Raw genomic sequence first — 21,540 nt, 5'->3', positions numbered from 1 at the left:
GCTTATATGTGGAATCAAGAAAAATGGTACAGATGAACTTATTTGCAAAGCAGAAATAGAGTCACAGATGTGGAGAACAAACGTATGGTTACCAAGGGGGGAAGGGAGGATGGGATGAATTGGGAGATTGGGACTGACATATATACACTACTATGTATAAAACAGATAGCTAATGAGAACCTGCTGTGTAGCACAGGGAACTCTACTCAGTGCTCTGTGGTGACCTAAATGGGAAGGAAATCCAAAAAAGAGGGGATATATGTATATATATGACTGATACACTTTGCTGTACAGCAGAAACTAACACAACATTGTAAAGCAACTATACTCCAATAAAAATTAATTTTAAAAAAAGAAAAAGAAAAAAACCTAGGTTTTAGATTTATAACTTTATATATATTCAATATTAATTAAAACACAATGTAGAGTGGTCATTCCATGTATACAACCCTCTTTGGACATGAAAAGCCACCAGGTATCTAGGAGTCACCTCTGAGGGGTGAGGATGAGAGGAGGTAGAGGCGGGAATACTTTCTACTTAGACTCTTCTATTTCTTTTGGGAAAAAAATGCCAAGAAACAAATGGCCTAAAACTCACACGCCTTGATGTACACATACTGGTGGTGCTTCCAGGACAGCCCAGGAATCAATACAAGGAATAAACCCTTTACAAATTAAAGAGGATGCCACCAAACATGTTGGCAAAAATAGGCAATCAAGTTGAACACTGAAAAAAATAACTCACGTAGTTTAAAAACAAAAAAATTAAAAACAAAACCTCCCTTCTAGAATAACTGAGGACATCGGGGGGTGGGTATGTGTGTTCAGGTTAGGAAAATGCAATGCAAATATCTCAGCAAACCATCAGGACAAACAGGGGAAAGCAGAGAGGTGAAAATTATTTTTGTAAAGCCTACCTGGTGTGAGGGCGTCTTTGTTGGTAGATTAAATCTGGAATCTGTGTTGGTACCCTACCCCTGAGGTGCCCAAAGCCTGTGCCACTGACACTCCCAGACCTCAGCCCTTGGGTTAGAGAGCTGCTGGCAGCCCTGATTTCTGACACCTGTTCATAATAATCTTTTTTTTTTTAATTTAAAGAATCGGGAGATTGGGATTGATATATATACACTAATAGGTATAAAATGGATAACTAATAAGAACCTGCTGTATAAAAAAATAAATAAAATAAAATTCAAAAAAAAATCCACATCTGTCATTATATCCTTCTAATTCCTTATGCAGTTTGTGTTTTCCCTTTTCCCTCTCTTGCTCACACTTAGTAGAGGTGGTCTTTCAAAAAAAAAAAAAAGAGTTCTTGGTTTTATTTATTGATTCTACCTTTTTGTTATTACGGTTTTATATTTTATTAATTTCTCATTTATCTGTATTGATTTCTTCCTTCCACCTAGAGTGATTTACTTTGCTGTTAGTTTCCTAGCTTTTTGGCTGGAATGATTTATTCACTCTCTTCCAACAATTTATTTTCTATTAAATGCATTGAAGACTTAGCCATATATCACAGATTTTGACATAGACAGTTCTCATGACTAAGTGATCTTTAATTTTACTTTTCATTTCCTCTTGAAACAAGAATTATTTTTACATGTTCTCCCATTTCCAAACATCCAGAATTTGGCAACTATACCTTCCTTGTAATCCTTGTGTTCTATGATTTTACTGTGAGAAATCTGTTGAGTTTTTTTCCCATATCCCAATAAATAACTGATTATTGAAATTGTTTTAAAGAAATTTGAAATGAATTCTCAATTTGAGGAATGCAAATATCTATATGATTTACAAAGTTAACAGTCATACTTTATGAAAATTCTCTATGAGCCTATTATTTAATTATCTGTTATTTTATGAGAAAGGTATGCAAAATCTTCTACTCTGATTTTTGTCAGTTCTCTATGCATTGACAGCTGTTACCTTACATATTCAGATGCCATGTTAAATGATGCATAATGGTTCATAACTGCTATAATTTCCTGAGAGATTACATGATACATCTTTCTATAATTTTTTAAAACCTTCTTTTTCCTTTTAGTGGCCTCATAATTCACCTCTTCTAGAAAGTCCTTAAAACTTCTTGACCTATTAAATATTTCCATGCTTTTCCCTGCTGTAATAAAACAGATAATAGATTTTCTTTTTGTATTTCTTCTGTCACTCATTCAGGTTTGGGGAGGGAAAGGAAGTAATAAACAAGAGGGGTCTCAGTCCAACAACCGAAACTAAAATTATTGAAATGTACTTTTAAACTTAACATCTCAACTGAATCATTTTATTAGTAATAAAGTTACACAAATATCTTTATCTATCAAGAGATTTTTAAAGTAATTTTAGGTATGCCAATGATGTTTAAATGTTCTATGTTTTTCAATCTTCAGAAACTAACTTTTTCCAAAAGCAAAACAAAATAAGCTTTCTATCAAGGCCTTAACATTTCTAGAAAATTAATTGTGCTCACCCAGAAAATAAGAAGCTCCCTGGAGGACAGTGTGGCCAGATCCAGGGTATCCTGAAGACAGTAACCCCTACACCCCCAAGGCACAGTCTGGGCCTGGACTTTCTTCCCCAGAATCTGCTGAAAGCTCTACTACCTGCTATAGCCTGTATCGTCCATGTTACACCTGAGGAAAGATGCTTTGCTTTCTCTCTGCCCTCTCTCACCTGGGGACTCTAATTATTAAAACTAGGCTATGTTTAAAGGTCCCAAAACAAAGGGGAAAGGACCTGAGGAAGCTGATAATTAGTGATGGTCCCACTTCTGCCTCCACCTAAACTACTTCACACAGTTGACCAGGAAGCTTGTTCAGGGACCGAGACTCTACTGTCTTCCTTTGTCATGTGTTAACAATCACGTCTGTAACGTGCTCATTGTATTTTTTAAATGCTTTCATACACGTTAATTTTTCTGCATAATTCTCAAAACATCCACATGAGGGCTTCCCTGGTGGCGCAGTGGTTGAGAGTCCACCTGCCGATGCAGGGGACGCGGGTTTGTGCCCCGGTCCGGGAAGATCCCACATGCCACGAAGCGGCTGGGCGCGTGAGCCATGGCCGCTGAGCCTGCGCGTCCGGAGCCTGTGCTCTGCGGCGGGAGAGGCCACAACGGTGAGAGGCCCGCGTACCGCAAAAAAAAAAAAACATCCACATGAGGCAAGCAGAGCACATATTATCATCCTTGTGTCACCCGTCAGGAAACTCTGAAACCAGCTTATCCAAGTTGATTGACATGGCTGGTTCCAGTGGATAAAACTTACTTGTTGTGCAGCTGCTGAAACACGTGGGAACAGGGTCAGAGTCTTCCACACATTATATCAATATTTATATATTCGAAGAGCCTCCTCCCCGTAACACATTTCGACTCTCCAAGATATTAAATCACAATCACTTTGGCCTACACTGTTTGCCAAGATGGACCATCTTTTGAGCATTCTGACTCTTGTCCACTAGAGGGAACCAGTTAGCCAATATCCCATCTCCCAAGGTCCAGGGTCTTTATTTGGACCTTGAAGTATGAAAGAACTGCCTTTTGGACTCCATAATCCACACCTGAATTCAAACATCCTAGATCCCCACTCTAATATCCTTTACAGTATCAGTATATATCACATCACAAGGAAAGTCAAATTTATAAGATAATTTACATTAAAATGTTCTCTTACCCTTTCCATGTCAAGAAATTCATCATCTAGTTTCGTTCCTTCAACGCCACTTATTTTTTCACTAAACAGCTGTAGAAATAAACACAAGTAATTGTACTGTACAATCATTTGTTATCACAGTATTTTACCCAAATTATTACAAACAAAAACAAAAAAACTCAGGTTCAGCTTGTTGGACTTTTTTGAATTAAGTCATTTAAGAAAATTGTTGGAATGAGTAACCATAGCTAAGAACATGGGAAGATACACATTCCTCATTCATTCAACAGATATTTATTATGCACCTACTATATGTAAAACACATGGTAGTTGCTCTAGTAGAAACATAAGTAAGATTAATCCTGGTCATCCAGGAACCCACAGTTCAGCAAAAGAGTTCATATACCAACAGTCAACTAAATTACAAGGGAGAGGGCTTCCCTGGTGGCACAGTGGTTAAGAATCCACCTGCCAATGCAGGGGACACGGGTTCGAGCCCTGGTCCGGGAGATCCCACATGCTGTGGAACAGCTAAGCTCGTGTGCCACAGCTACAGAGCCTGCGCTCTAGAGCCCGCAGCCACAACTACTGAGCCCGCAAGTCACAACTACTGAGCCCACACACCACAGCTACTGAAGCCCACGCGCCTAGAACCCAGGCTCCGCAACAAGAGAAGCCACCGCAACGAGAAGCCCACACACCGCAACGAAGAGAAGCCCCGGCTCGCTGCAACTAGAGAAGGCCCGCGCGCAGCAACGAAGACCCAACACAGCCAAAAATAAATAAATAAACTTATAAAATACAAGGGAGAAACAATAAGAATACAAAATAATGGTACAGAACACAAATTATTGTAAACATCTTAAGTGATAAGCATTTCAGTGATTCATAGAAAGGATTCTGCGAACCTACAGTGTAAAAGGTAAGGGTGGGATCCATCCAGGACTTGTTTCCTAGAAAGCTTGGCATCTGAACTGGCTTTTTAAGGACAGGGGACATTTCAAAGGGCAGGACTGAAGGAAGGCCTTCTGGTGTGAGGCAGCATGAAAAAAGACCCAGAGGCAGCAATTCGTAGGGCAGTTTCTCAACCTTGGCACTCTGATATTTATATCAGATAATTCTTTGCTGAGGAGACTGTCCTGTGCATTGTAGGATGTTTAACAGCATCCCTGGACTCTACCTACTAGAGACCGGCAGCACACACAACCCCACTGTGAAAACCAACAATGTCTCTGGACAGTTGAGAACTACTGATATAGGACCGAGTGTGCTCAAGAAACAGCAAGAAATTTGGTTTAACTGCAATGAATGGTACTCAAGGGAGAATGAAGGAAAATAAAAGCTGAAAGGTAGGCAGAGGCCAGACCACACAGATTCTCAAATGCCAAGGTAAAGAATATGATTGAGAAGTCCCTAGAGTTTCTTCATCAAACAATGCAGTTGGAAAACCTTTTAGAAAACCAACTTTGGCTCCAGTGTGGGTTGGATTAGAAAACAAAGAGACTGGATGAGCAGTAGAAAATATGTTAAGTCACTTTCTTTAGAAAAGTACACATCTACAGGATTTGTTTACACCTCTAAAATACTTATATGAATATAAAACTCAGTAGTAAAGGGAGGTGGGTACCACCAATTAATGGTAAAAAAAAAAATTGTAGGTTGTTTTAAATGTTAAGTGTGGTTTTCTGCTACTACTTATACACTACCACTATCAGACACACAGTGTTACTGTTTAATAGGAAGAATATACATGCAGACAGTATTTAACTAAAATTTGAGAGGGAATTACTTAAAGAGAGATGAAAGATTACCAAAAAAAGGTATAACTCCCCATCTTCCCTGTTTCTATGTCTTTGCCATCCCTCCTAGACAGAGCTGGAGTCTATTTCCACCTTAATGAATCGAGCTGGGCATGTGACTTGTTTTGACCCATAAAAACAAGCCTAGGCTCTACAAGATCTTGTGTGCTTTCACTCATTCTCTTGAAACCCTGCTGCCACCATGTGAACAAGCCTGAGATAATTTGCTAGGTGGTGAGAGACAAGTGGCCCCAACACCTTCAGTCAGGACAACCAGTTAATTCCCCAAACCAGAGCTCTTTAGTTTGACCTCCAGCTGACTGCAGACACTGTGAAAGCCCAGCCGATACCAGCTTAATCTGCTGACCCATGGAAGCATGGGCCATTTACATGGTCATTGTTCTAGACCACTAAATGTTGGAGCACTTTGTTACTCAACAGAAGCTGACAGACACACTAAGACAATAGTTTTTGTTTTCAGGCTCAGTATTGAAGTCAGAGAGGATTATTCTAATGCCTTGATACCAGGGGTAACCTTCAACAAGAACAATTGAGAATCCCATTGCCATACACCAAGCAGTGTTTGAAACAGATATCCATCAATTAAGTCCCCCAAATCTCTTTTTGTTCAGTAGTGAAATCATTTAAAATATTGGTTCTTAACTTTGGAGGTAATTTTCTGAAAATTACACAACCACACCTGAGGAAAAACCCTCCACGTTCTGTTGCATGGTAAATTGCAAAAATGGCCATAATGCTTTGCAGTTCCTCCCATCAAGATATGGATTTTATTTCTCCACCCATAACTTGCTTTGGTCAACTGAATAGAATGTAAACAACCCTGTGTGAATATTGACTTTGGACCTTATAGATACATTACAGCTATAAAGAGACTTGGTAGATACTTCTGCTCACTCTCTGAGGTCCACTGTGACCATCTCCATTGAATAAGCCTGAGCTTGCCTGCTAGAGAATGAAAGACTACTTGGAACAGAGATAGACATCCCAGCTGAGCCACCCCAGAGCACCAAAACCACAGCTCACCTGACCACTGACCACCAAGAGGTCAGTGAGCCTGAGCCCAGCTAAGATCAGCCAGACCAACAGACCCACCCAGTAAATCCCTGCTCAAATTGCTGACCTACAGAGTTGTGAACTAAATAAATGGGTTTTAAGTCACTATGTTTGGGGGCAGTTTGTTACACAGCAAAACTGACTGATACAATTACCTGCAATTTCAGAGGGCTACTGGAACCACAGAAGCCCATGCATATATCCTTGTTTTAAAATATCCCTTTGAAAATCCTTCTAGTATTGAGAGTTAGACCTGAAACCTACCCAGCCTGAATCAGTTCTCACTGGTTCAGGTTATACTTGTTCTATTTTTAGAAATCAGAGTGTCTAATAGAAGGAGTGTTCCCACTTTTAAGAACAGAAACTAATGAGATTAATATTTGTTTCTTATTTGGAAGGAGACACCAATATGGGATTTTTTTCAACAGGAGTCATGGTTAAGAGTCATGATCATTCCTCTGTTTTTCCTGAATTCCCCAGTGATGTTCAGCTGTTTTGAAAAGTAAGCATAAATAGACGCATGGGGCTTCCCTGGTGGCGCAGTGGTTGAGAGTCTGCCTGGCGATGCAGGGGACACGGGTTCGTGCCCCGGTCCGGGAAGATCCCACATGCCACAGAGCGGCTAGGCCCATGAGCCATGGCCACTGAGCCTGCGCGTCCGGAGCCTGTGCTCCACAACGGGAGAGGCCACAACAGTGAGAGGCCCGCGTACCGCAAAAAAAAAACAAAAAAAGACACATGGTATTAGCTCTTTAGACCACTTGATGATATTTAATTCTTCATCATTCAAGAAGTATTGTTGAGCATCTACTATGTGATAGGGAGACATAAAGATAAGAAAGACAGGGGTGATCACTACAGGGCTCCTGATCTCATTCCAGAGTTACAGAAACTGCAGTCCTATTTCTTTTAAGTGTTGGAAACTATATATAAATACTGAAGCTTCTACTTCTGGTCAAAATGACTAGATAAATTCAACTATGATACATGGCCTATGCCCTCAATACATAGCAATGAAAGATTAAGTATCAAAAGAGAAAACCAAAAAGATAAGCAATGCTTAAAAAGAGAATAAAGTTTTTGTAGGGACAAGAAAAGGAACAGAAACACAATATGGCGAGCAGGGTTGAAGCCTCAGTCTTGCTGAGCTTCTTGTCTGCCACAGGCTCTGGCAGCCAGCAGTCTGGTTCCTTTTGGGTAAAAAGGGATCTAAAGTGGTCCATGAGACAAGAACCTGGAATCAAGCTCTGCTCAAAGCCAGGGGATGGGCAGGAAAAGGAGGCTGGAAAAAATATCCAGATGCAAACCACTGTCCGAGGTTAGTATGTTTGGGAATCTGCAGGCTCATGGAGACTGGAGAGCAAAGAACCAATCAAGTTACCACCGCCACCCGCCACCAGCTCTGTGGCTAGATTGAGATATCCCCAATATCACCATAGAGCAGAAACCATCATTCAGCATCTGGGCCTTAGGAAGCGAGGTGGAAGAAATCACAACCACTAGATAGAAGGGTGCACAGAGGGATTACAAGTGACAAAAAGACCCCCTCCCCAATTAAAAGTTAGCCTCTAAATCTAAATTCTAAGGCCCATGAATCAATATAACATCAAGTAAGATAGCCAACAAGATCACAACATGAATTTACTCCTGGTGAAAATACTTTTATGAAACAATCTGACAAAGACTTTATATGTTTAGACATTACCAACATGATAAATGAAGGAATAACTTCTATTAATAAAGAGCAAGTAATTACACAAAAGGAGGGGATTCTTAAATAGCTCTAAAAAATTAGAAATCTTGGAAATAAAAAAATAGATCGTCATGAAAATGAAAAATTCAAGAGATGATATAAACTCCAGACTGGGCATAATCAGAGAGAGAACTGGTAAACTGGAAAATATTACTAAGGAAACTCATCAAAGAACAAAAAATTTTAAAGGACAAAGAAGTCTTACTTTCTTAATATGAAATGTCAATGAATATGGAGCATAAGTGAGAGGCTCCAAGATATACCTGATAAGCATTCCAGAAAAAAGGACATCATATGAGAGAATCAATATTTTGATTTAATAGCTCTTTTTTTCCTACAATTAAAGGAAGATATGAGTCTACAGTTTGAAAGTGCACTCAAGTGCTAAGCAAGATAAATATTAACTCATACCTAGACACATCAAGATCTCAAGAATAAAAATTTCTAAAACTACCACAGGGGGAAAAACAAACAACCAAAGCAACAATAAAAATGACAGATTTCTCTTTGGCAAGAATAGACGCCAGGATACAATGGAGGTAAAGCTTCAAAGTGCTGAGAAGAAATAAGTGAAAATCTAGAATTTTATGTCTCCCTAAACTGTTGTTTAATAAAGAGAACAAAATAAAGATATATACAGACTATCACAGTCACTAATAAAAGTAATGCTAAAATACTTCATCAAGGAAATAAAAATTGAACCAAAATGGAAAGTATGGATCACAAGAAACAATGGTGAGAACAGGAACTGAAAAACTATGGTGGTAAATGTAACTATTGATTAAAAAATAAACAAGCAAAAGGTAAAATTAAATCCTTAAGCAATAATAACATAAGGAGTGGGAAGGGTGTCCAGTGGATATATATATATTTCTTTTTTACGGTACGCGGGCCTCTCACTGTTGTGGCCTCTCCCGTTGCGGAGCACAGGCTCCGGGCGCGCAGGTTCAGCGGCCATGGCTCACGGGCCCAGCCGCTCCGCGGCATATGGGATCCTCCCGGACCGGGGCACGAACCCGCATCCCCTGCATCGGCAGGCGGACTCTCAACCACTGTGCCACCAGGGAAGCCCTCAGTGGATATTTTGAACAGGCTAAGGTTTGTCTGTGTTCAGGAGGAGGTGGGAAATGGGCATAAATGTAACACTGTTATAATAATGTATGAGAAGTATCTGCTTTATATAATTAATGGTAGCTACTAAAAGCACACAAAAAAATAATACACATATAATACTATGTGGGTTATAACATAGTATCCATACCAGCACATTTGGAAAATCAGTGTTTTCCAATCCAAAAGAAAACAAAGGCAAAGGATATGGAGGGGAACATAAAAGATGACCAGGGGAAACTACAAAATAAGACAGTAATCAGAAGTCCAAATAAATTAGTAATCATTACCTATGTAAATCAATTCAATTCAACCCATGAAAGGATAATTAATAGAGTAGATTTTTTAAATCCAGCTATATAAAGCTTTTAAGAGACACACCTAAAACACAACGCACAGAAAGAGTGAAAACAGATAAATTATACATACTAGGAAAATACCAATCAAACTAAACCCGGACAACAATAATATCAAACAAAAAAGACTTTAAGGCAAAGCATTAATAAGGATAGAGACTTAACCTAATAATAAAAGGAGCAATCCACCAAAATTCTGTTATAATATAATCTACCTAACAGTGTAACTTCAGAAAAAAAAAAAAAAGTAAAGCAAAAACTGAAAGAAATAACTGAAACTAACAAATCCACAATCATGGGGATTTTAACACAACTCTAACAGAAAACTGACAGGTTAAAAAAAAAAAAACTTGGAAGTGATATAGATGGTTTGAATGATCAAATTAATAACCCTAATCAAATATGCACGAATACATAAATCCCTCCGGTCAATAAACAGACAACGTATAGTCTTTGCAAGTATAGATAGAACATCAGAAACACTGACCATTTACTAGGTCACAAATCAGTCAGTACCACAAAGAACATATTTTTAACCATAATGCAATTAAATTAGAAATCTACAATATAAATAACTATGTAGGTATAAAATTTTAGAATTCAGTCCTAAATTACGATGAGTTTAAAAGGAAACCCTAAGAGGAATTAGCAAAATAATAATAACAACAATAAAAATACTATATGTCAAAACCTGTGAGATGCAGCAAAAGCAGTGTTTAGAAAGCACTGTATTACTGTATTTTTTTAAAAATTCATTTTTTTAAAAAAACACCTCAGTGTTTCAAACTGACACATATCATTCAATCTAATTCAACAAATATCTGAAAGTCTACCAACTAGGTCAATATGCTAGAGATACAAAGATCAATCAATCTACATTCCAGCCACTTACAGGCCCATTGAGAAGCAAAAGTAAATGCCCACAACACAATGAGATGCAGATAATAGAGATGCAGAATTTGCTGTTCAAACTCAGATGGAAGAAAGCAAATTAAATGGATGAAAAGATGCCAAGAAATTTCCAGAAATGAGCCTAGAAGAATATATGGAGTGCACCAAGGAGACTAGAGAAGAAGTGGCATTTCTGGCAGAGAGAATAGCATAGGCAAAGGCATACCTTATTAATATATATATATATATATATATATATATATATATATGGGCTTCCCTGGTGGCGTAGTCGTTATGAATCCTTCTGCCAATGCAGGGGACACGGGTTTGAGCCCTGGTCTGGGAAGATCCACATGCCGCGGAGCAACTAAGCCCATGCGCCACACTACTGAGCCGGCGCTCTAGAGCCCGTGAGCCACAAGTACTGAGCCCATGTGCCACAACTACTGAAGCCCGCGCGCCTAGAGCCCGGGCTCTGCAATGAGAAGACACTGCAATGAGAAGCCTGCACACCGCAAGGAAGAGTAGCCCCCGCTCGCTGCAACTAGAGAAAGCCCGCACACAGCAACGAAGACCCAAAGCAGCCAAAAATAAATTAATTAATTTTAAAATATATATATATATGAAGGCACTTAGGAAACAGCATAACAATACAATAAAGATAATGAAAATGGAAATCTGACCCCAAATGAAAATGAACATACAAGCATATGGGCAGAGGTCAGATTATGAGGCTGAATTTAATCCTGTGGGCAATGGATTTTTAAGCAGGTGAGTGATATGACTGGGTCTGCATTTCAGGAATATTACTTGAATGGTCCATGGGAGAATACACTGCAGGGGAACCAGAAGGTGGACAAGGAGATCCACTGGGAGATAAGAAGGGACACACAGAAGATGAAGAGGTAGACTGGGGAATAGTGTCCAAATTTCACTCTAAAACTCTCTTATCTTCTTCAATTTTAAACACAAGTTGCCCTCACCTATTCAGCTTCTCCGTGCCCAAACACTGCCTCTGACCTGGGCTGACTAGATGGAACTTGCGAATCTAAAATACACATAACTAAGGGAATGTGTCTCGTGTGGTCTTCCCCTGGTGAGAAAGAGGATTATGCTGCAAATTAGACCTATCCCAGGATTGCGTGTTGCTATAATCAGAGATAAATCTTCATTCACCAATAACAGGAAAATAAAAACCATTTTCAAAGACTACAATCAAGCAGTGATGTAAAAGAAATTTATTTGGGGGACATGAAGCTTTTGCATTTGGCTTTTCATCTAGATGTGCTGGGGTTTTAGTGGTAAATGTTAACACAGCCTTGGCCTTATTCTTGTGCAAAAATCTGTTTTCAAAGAAACCTTGGCTTCTCTACCTTCTACCCTTTTATGAAGCAAGAAAGTAAACAGCAAGAAAGCCAGAACCTAGGAGAAAATGTAAAAAAGCAAATTTTATACCTCAGGATTTTAGAATGTGCTCTAGAACAGTATTTTCCAATGTGTTCCACAAAACACTAGCGGCACAGGATATGAATAAAGGTCAGACAAAAGAACAGCTCTTTCACCATATAAGCTTGGAAACATGGGGATAAACAAAATTAAGCAGATTTCTTTACTAAAACACTTTTCTGAGACTTTAAAATGTAAATGGGCATTGCAGATTTCCAAGGGGGTGCATATAAGATAGAGCATTTCCCACCCTTATGTGGTCATGAGAGATGTCTCATACAAGGAAAAATCTCAGTGGAGATTTTGAGAAGTCCTGAAACAAAAATTTCACCTTCTCTACTAGCTCCTTTTTTTTTTCTTCTTTCAACCACTTAGTAGCTCTGCTCTGCTCTTATCAGCTTGGAAAATATGGCAATACTCAAGTATAAATATAAATAATTAAGGAGACTTGTAAGTTGTTAACATTAGGAGATGAGCACAAGGTATTTGTGAGCTCTCTGTACTAGTTTTGCAACTTTTCTGTAAGTTTAAAATTATGTCAAAATATAAAATTTTTTTAAATCTCTGAAGGCTTCAGAGAGCAACCAAGGCAATCAGGATCTGAGGGGCCAAAATCATGAAGAAGGGAAATGCACGGAGAAGAGCCATGCATTCACAGCTGCTTTTCCCCTTTGGGGAAATTCCTGCCTTGCAACACACGATGTAAAAAATCTGAACAGAAAGCGTTCGCCTAGAACCTGCAGCAGTCTCACTGGGCTGGGGAGAGGAAAATTGAAGTGTGCTGCAACCTAGGAAACCAGGATAGAAGAGGCCAAAATTCCAGGAAAATAAGGAAACATAAAGAAGTAAACCCGACAGGTTCTGTGCAATTTCCCCTCAAGGCTTTTGATAATTCTTAAGCTGTATATGCACAAAGCAAGATGCTAAGCTACCAGTACTAAGAGGCTGCTAGAAGGCTAAAGATCTAAGTGGAGGTTTCTGCATTATCACAGTGATCAAGGGACAAAATTAGAGTTCCGGATGCCCAATAACGAGGAACCTCAGTAAATGGGTTTTTGGTTCAAACCCTGAAGGCCTAAGGCCCAGGACTAACTGCAAGGTAGAAAGAGACATGCCCTCACAAAGCCTGATATGTAAACTTGAATCATTACAATCCCTGTTTGCATCAAGATTCTTGACCTTTACCCTCATTATGTGCCAGAATAAAATTTCTCTCTGGAGGAAATCTTCGCATATAGTATCTGCCATTAAAATAAAAAATCTTCTAGCATGCCAGAAGACCGAACCAAACAACTGAAAAGCAAGGAAAAAAAATCCAATAGGCAATCCCAATACTGACATCAAAACTATCTTTAAGATAGCTATGATTAATAAACCCACAGCTAACATCATACTGAGTTGTCAAAAATGGAAAGCTATCCCTCTAAATTAGGATCAAGACAAGGATGCCCACTCTCCCCACTCTCATTCAACTTGGTATTGAAGGCCTAACCAGAGCAATTAGGCAAAGAAAAGAAATAAAAGGCATCCATATTGGAAAGGAAGAAGTAAAACTGTCACAATTTGTGGATGGCACAATCTTATATATAGAAAACCCTAAAGATTTCACATAAAAACTATTAGAAATAATAAACACACACAGTAAAGTTGCAGGGTATATTATCAACATAAAAAAGACTGTTGCGTTTCTATATGCTAACCACAGGCCAACAGAAAAAGAAATTAAGAAAACAATCCCAGGGGACCTTCAAGATGGCAGAGGAGTAAGCCGTGGAGATCACCTTCCTCCCCACAAATACATCAGAAATACATCTACCTGTGGAACAACTCCTACAGAACACCTACTGAACGCTGGCAGAAGACCTCAGACTTCCCAAAAGGCAAGAAAATCCCCATATACTTTGGTAGGGCAAAAGAGAAAAGAAAAAACAGAGACAAAAGAATAGGAATGGGACCTGTACCTCTGGGAGGGAGCTGTGAAGGAGGAAAAGTTTCCACACACTAGGAAGCCCCTTCATTGGCGGAGATGGTGGGTGGGTGGGGGGAAAGCTTTGGAGCCATGGAGGAGAGCTCAGCAACAGGGGTGCAGAGGGCAAAGCGGATAGATTCCCACACAGAGGATCGGTTCCAGCCAGCACTCACCAGCCTGAGAAGCTTGTCTACTCACCTGCTGGGGCGGGTGGGGGCTGGGAGCTGAGGGTCTGGCTTTGGAGGTCAGACCGCAGGGAGAGGACTGGGGTGGGCTGCGTGGAGACAGCCTGAGGGAGCTAGTGCCCCACAGCTAGCGGGAGGGAGTCCGGGAAAAAGTCTGGACCTGCCGAAGAGGCAAGAGACCATTGTTTTGGGGTGCATGAGGAGAGAGGATTCCTTCCCCGTCTGCCCACAGAAGGCAGAGCACTGCCTAAATGAGCTCCAGAGATGGGCATGAGCCGTGGCTATCAGTTTGGACCCAAGAGATGGGCATGAAACGCTAACACTGCTGCTGCAGCCTCCAAGAATCCTGTGTGCAAGCACGGGTCACTACCCACACTCCCCACCGGAAGCCTGTGCAGCCCGCCACTGCCAGGGTCCTGTGATCCAGGGACAACTTCCCCGGGAGAATACACGGGGTGCCTCAGGCTGGTGCAACATCACAGCGGCCTCTACCACCACAGGCTCACCACACATTCCAATTATGACTACCATACCGTCCCTCCCCACAGCCTGAGTGAGCCAGAGCCCCCTAGTCAGCCGCTGCTTTAAACCCCTCCAGTCTGGGCAGGAACAGATGCCTGAGGGAGACCTACACACAGAGGTGGGGCCAAAACCAAAGCTGAACCCCGAGAGCTGCGTGAACAAAGAAGAGGAAGAGAAATCTCTCCCAGCAGCCTCAGGAGCAGCAGATTAAATCCCCACAATCAACAGCCTCAGGAGCAGTGGGTTAAATCTCTACAATCAACCTGACGTACCCTGCATCTGTGGAATACCTGAAGAGACAATGAACAGTCCCAAAACTGAGGCAGTGACCTTTGGGAGCAATTGTAGACTTGGGGTTTGCTGTCTGTGACTGATTTGTTTCTGATATTTATGTTTATCTTAGTTTATCTTAGTTTAGTTTTTAGCGCTTGTTATAATTGGTGGATTTGTTTACTGGTTTGGTTGCTCTCTTTTTTATTTATTTATTTTTTTTACATGAATTTTTTTCTTTCTTTTTCTCTCCCTTTTCTTCTCAGCTGTGTGGCTGAAAGGGTCTTGGTGCTCCGGCCTGGTGTCAGGCCTGAGCCTCTGAGGTGGGAGAGCTGAGTTCAGGACACTGGACCACCAGAGACCTCCCAGCCTCACGTAATATCAATAGGCTAGAGCTCTTCCAGATATCTCTGTCTCAACACTAAGACCCAGCTCCACCCAACGGCCAGCAGGCTCCAGTGCTGGATGCCCCATGCCAAACAACTAGTAAGACAGGAACACAGCCTCACCCGTTAGCAAAGAGGCTGTCTAAAATCATACTAAGTTCACAGACGCCCCAAATCACACCACCAGACGCAACCCTGCCCACCAGAAAGACAAGATCCAGCCCCACCCACGAGAACACAGGCACCAGTCCCCTCCACCAGGAAGCCTACACAAACCACTGAACCAACCTCACTCACTGGGGGCAGACACCAAAAACAATGGGAACTCTGAACCTGCAGCCTAAGCAAAATGAGAAGACAGAGAAATTCACAGCAGATGAAGGAGCAAGGTAAAAAACCACCAGACTAAACAAATGAGGAAATAGGCAGTCTACCTGAAAAATAATTCAGAGTAATGATAGTAAAGATGATCCAAAATCTTGGAAATAGAATGGAGAAAACAGAAGAAACATTTTAAAAGGAACTTACAGAACTATAGAGCAAACAAACGATGATGAACAATCCAATAAATGAAATTAAAAATTCTCTAGAAGAAATCAGTAGCAGAATAACTGAGGCACAAGAACAGGTAAGTGACCTGGAAGATAAAATAGTGGAAATAACTACCGCAGAGCAGAGTAAAGAAAAAAGAATGAAAAGAACTGAGGACAATCTCAGAGACCTATGGGACAACATTAAACACACCAACATTTGAATTATAGGGGTCCCAGAAGAAGAAGAGAAAAAGAAAGGGTCTGAGAAAATATTTGAAAGACTACAATTGAAAAGTTCCCTAACATGGGAAAGGAAATAGTCAATCAAGTCCAGGAAGCACAGAGAGTCCCGTACAGGATAAATCCAAGGAGAAATACATCAAGACACATATTACTCAAACTGTCAAAAATTAAATACAAAGAAAAAATATTAAAAGCAGCAAGGGAAAAGCAACAAATAACATACAAGGGAATCCCCATAACGTTAACAGCTGATTTTTCAGCAGAAACTCTGCAAGCCAGAAGGGAGTGGCAGGACATATCTGAAGTGATGAAAGGGAAAAAGGTACAACCAAGATTACTCTACCAGCAAGGATCTCATTCAGATTTGACAGAGAAATTAAAACCTTAACAGACAAGCAAAAGTTAAGAGAATTCAGCACCACCAAACCAGCTTTACAACAAATGCTAAAGGAACTTCTGTAGGCAGGAAACACAAGAGAAGGAAAAGACCTACAGTAACAAACCCAAACAATTAAGAAAATGGGAATACGAACATACATATCGATAATTACCTTAAATGTAAATGGATTAAATGCTCCAACCAAAAGACACAGGCTTGCTGAATGGATACAAAAATAAGAGTCATATATATGCTGCCTACAAGAGACCCATGTCAAATCTAGGGCCACATACAGACTGAAAGTGAGGGAAAGGAAACAGGTATTCCATGCAAATGGAAATCAAAAGAAAGCTGGAGTAGCAATTCTTATATCAGACAAAACAGAATTTAAAATAATAACTATTACAAGAGACAAAGAAGGACACTACATAATGATCAAGGGATCAATCAAAGAAGAAGATATAACAATTGTAAATATTTATGCACCCAACATAGGAGCACCTCAATACATAAGGCAAATGCTAACAGCCATAAAGGGGGAAATTGAGAGTAACAAATAATAGTAGAGGTCTTTAACACCCCAGTTTCCCAAAAGGACAGATCATCCAAAATGAAAATAAATAAGGAAACACAAGCTTTAGATGACACATTAAACAAGATGGATTTAACTGATATTTATAAGACATTCCATCCAAAATCAACAGAATACACTTTCTTCTCAAGTGCTCATGGAACATTCTCCAGGAGAGATCATATCTTGGGTCACAAATCAAGCCTTGGTAAATTTAAGAAAATTGAAATAGTATCAAGTATCTTTTCCAACCACAACATTATGAGATTAGATATCAATTACAGGGAAAAAACTGTAAAAATTACAAACACATGGAGGTTAAACAATACGCTACTGGGCTTCCCTGGTGGCGCAGTGGTTGAAAGTCCGCCTGCCAATGCAGGGGACATGGGTTCGTGCCCCGGTCCGGGAAGATCCCACATGCCGCGGAGTGGCTAGGCCCGTGAGCCGTGGCCGCTGAGCCTGCACATCCGGAGCCTGTGCTCCGCAATGGGAGAGGCCACAACAGTGAGAGGCCCGCGTACCACAAAAAAACAAACAAACAAAAACAACAATACGCTACTAAATAACCAAGAGATCACTGAAGAAATCAAAGAGGAAAGCAAAACATACCTAGGAACAAATGACAATGAAAACACAATGACCCAAAACCTATGGGATACAGCAAAAGTAGTTCTGAGGAAAGTTTATAGCAATACAGTCCTACCTCAAGAAACAAGAAACATCTCAAAGAAACAACCTAACCTTACATCTAAAGCAATTAGAGAAAGAAGAACAAAAAAAAAAAAAACCCAAGTTAGCAGAAGGAAAGAAATCATAAAGATCAGATCAGAAATAAATGAAAAAGAAATGAAGGAAACGATTGCAAAGATCAATAAAACTAAAAGCTGGTTCTTTGAGAAGATAAACAAAATTGATAAACCATTAGCCAGACTCATCAAGAAAAAAAAGTAGAAGACTCAAATCAACAGAATTAGAAATGAAAAAGGAGATGTTACAACTGACACTGCAAAAATGCAAAGGATCATGAGAGATTACTACAATCAAGTATATGCCATTAAAATGGACAACCTGGAAGAAATGGACAAATTCTTTGAAAAGCACAACCTTCCAAGACTGAACCAGGAAGAAATAGAAAATATAAACAGATCAATCACAAGCACTGAAATTGAGACTGTGATTAAAAATCTTCCAACAAACAAAAGCCCAGGACCAGATGGCTTCACAGGCAAATTCTATCAAACATTTAGAGAAGAGCTAACACCTATCCTTCTCCAACTCTTCCAAAATACAGCAGAGGGAGGAACACTCCCAAACTCATTCTACGAGGCCACCATCACCCTGATACCAAAACCAGACAAAGATGTCACAAAGAAAGAAAACTAGAGGTCAATATCACTAATGAACATAGATGCAAAAATCCTCAATAAAATACTAGCAAAAAGAATCCAACAGCACATTAAAAGGATCATACACCATGATCAAGTGGGGTTTATCCCGGGAATGCAAGGATTCTTCAATATACACAAATCAATCAGTGTGATACAGCATATTAACAAATTGGAGGATAAAACCCAAATGATCATCTCAATAGGTGCAGAAAAAGCTTTTGACAGAACTCAACACTGTTGTATGATAAAAAACTCTCCAGAAAGTAGGCATAGAAGGAACCTACCTCAACATAACAAAGGCCATATATGACAAACCCACAGCAAACATAATTCTCAATGGTGAAAAACTGAAACCATTTCCTCTAAGATCAGGAACAAGACAAGGTTGCCCACTCTCACCATTATTATTCAACACAGTTTTGGAAGTTGTAGCTACAGCAATAAGAGAAGAAAAAGGAATAAAAGGAATCCAAATCAGAAAAGAAGAAGTAAAACTGTCAGTCTGAAGATAACATAATACTATACACAGAGAATCTTAAAGATGCCACCAGAAAAATACTAGAGCTAATCAATGAATTTGGTAAAGTAGCAGGATCCAAAATTAATGCACAGAAATCTCTTGCATTCTTATACACTAACGATGAAAAATCTGAAAGCGAAATTAAGGAAACACTTCCATTTACCATTGAAACAAGAAGAATAAAATACCTAGGGATAAACCTACCTAAGGAGACAAAAGACCTGTATGCAGAAAACAATGACACTGATGAAAGAAATTAAAGACAATACAAACAGATGGAGAGCTATACCATTTCCTTGGATTGGAAGAATCAACATTGTGAAAATGACTATACTACCCAAAACAATCTACAGATTCAATGCAATCCCTATCAAACTACCAATGGCATTCTTCACAGAACTAAAACAAAAAATTTCACAATTTGTATGGAAACACAGAAGACTCCGAATAGCCAAAGTCATCTTGAGAAAGAAAAACAGAGCTGGAGGAATCAGACTCCCTGACTTCAGACTATACTACAAAGCTACAGTAATGAAGACAGTATGGTACTGGCACAAAAGCAGAAATATAGATCAATGGAATAAGATAGAAAGCCCAGAGATAAGCCCACACACATATGGCCACCTTATCTTTGATAAAGGAAGAAAGAATATACAATAGAGAAAGACAACCCTTCAATAAGTGGTGCTGGGAAAACTGGACAGCTACATGTAAAAGAATGAAAGTAGAGCACTTCCTAACACCATACACAAAAATAAACTCTAAATGGATTAAAGACCTAAATGTAAGGCCAGACACTTTAAAACTCTTAAAGGAAAACATAGGCAGAACACTCTATGACATAAATCACAGCGAGATCCTTTTTGACCCACCTCCTAGAGAAATGGAAATTAAAAAAATAAACAAATGGGACCTAATGAAACATAAAAGCTTTTGCACAGCAAAGGAAACCATAAACAAGATGAAAAGACAACCCTCAGAATGGGAGAAAATATCTGCAAACGAAGCAACTGACAAAGGATTAATCTCCAAAATATACAAGCAGCTCATGCAGCTCAATATCAACAAAACAAACAACATAATCCCAAAATGGATAGAAGACCTAAATAGACATTTCTCTAAAGAAGATATACAGATTGCCAAAAAACACATGAAAGGATGCTCAACATCACTAATCATTAGAGAAATGCAAGTCAAAACTACAATGAGGTATCACCTCACACTGGTCAGAATGGCCATAATCAAAAAATCTACAAACTATAAAATCTGGAGAAGGTGTGGAGAAAAGGGAGCCCTCTTGCACTGTTGGTGGGAATGTAAATTGATACAGCCACTATGGAGAACAGTATGGAGGTTCCTTAAAAAACCAAAAATAGAACTACCATATGACCCAACAATCCCACTACTGGGCATATACCCTGAGAAAACCATAATTCAAAGAGTCATGTACCACAATGTTCATTGCAGCTCTATTTACACTAGCCAGGACATGGAAGCAACCTAAGTGTCCATCAACAGATGAATGGATAAAGAAGATGTGGCACATATATACAGTGGAATATTACTCAGCCATAAAAAGAAACGAAATTGAGTTATTTGTAGTGAGGTGGATGGACCTAGAGTCTGTCATACAGAGTGAATTAAGTCAGAAAGAGAAAAACAAATACCATATGCTAACACATATATATGGAATCTAAAAAAAAAAAAAAGAAGAAAGAAAAAAATGGTTCTGATGAACCTGGGGCAGGACAGATATTAAGGCGCAGACATAGAGAATGGACCTGAGGACACGGGGAAGAGGGGGAAAGGGTAAGCTGGGACAAAGTGAGAGAGTAGCATTGACATATATACACTACCAAATGTAAAATAGATAGCCAGTGGGAAGCAGCTGCATAGCACAGGGAGATCAGCTCAGTGCTTTTTGACCACCTAGAGGGGTGGGATAGGGAGGGTGGGAGGGAGATGCAAGAGGGAGGGTATATGGGGATATATGCATACATATAGCTGATTCACTTTGTTATACAGCAGAAACTAACACAACATTGTAAAGCAATTATACTCCAGTAAAGATGTTAAAAAAAATACACAGAAAACAATCCCATTTACAATCGCAACAACAACAAAAAAATACCTAGGAATAAATTTAACCAAGGAGGTGAAAGATATGTACACTGAAAACTGTAAGACTTGAAGAAAGAAACTGAAGAAGACACAAATAAATGGAATGATATTCTGTACTCATGGATTGGAAGAATTAACATTGTTAAAATGTCCATATTGCCTAAAGCAATCTACAGATTCAATGCAATCCCTATAAAAAATCCCAAGGACATTTTTCACAGAAGTAGAATGAAAATTTCTAAAATTTATATGAAATCACAAAAGACCCCAAATAGCCAAAGCAATATTGAGGAAAAAGAACAAAACTGGAGGTATCACATGCCCTGATTTAAACTATATTACAAAGCCACAGTAATCAAAACAGCATGGTA

At 39.5% G+C, this 21,540-nt stretch overlaps 1 protein-coding gene across 1 annotated transcript in view; it reads right to left on the bottom strand.

The window, feature by feature from the left end:
- SH3GL3 (SH3 domain containing GRB2 like 3, endophilin A3) overlaps nt 1–21,540 on the bottom strand; it is a gene marked incomplete at its 5' end in the record, with an annotated part of 145,268 nt that overhangs the window by 52,307 nt on the left and 71,421 nt on the right. The window contains one exon of the mRNA XM_082647459.1: nt 3,672–3,740. Within this exon, the coding sequence (XP_082503585.1) occupies nt 3,672–3,740 (69 nt within the window). The remainder of the gene's footprint in view (nt 1–3,671; nt 3,741–21,540) is intronic.

This window comes from Grampus griseus (assembly GCF_964374135.1).
Source record: "Grampus griseus genome assembly, chromosome: 2".
Taxonomy (NCBI): domain Eukaryota; kingdom Metazoa; phylum Chordata; class Mammalia; order Artiodactyla; family Delphinidae; genus Grampus; species Grampus griseus.
This window is presented reverse-complemented; position numbering and strand designations above follow the sequence as displayed.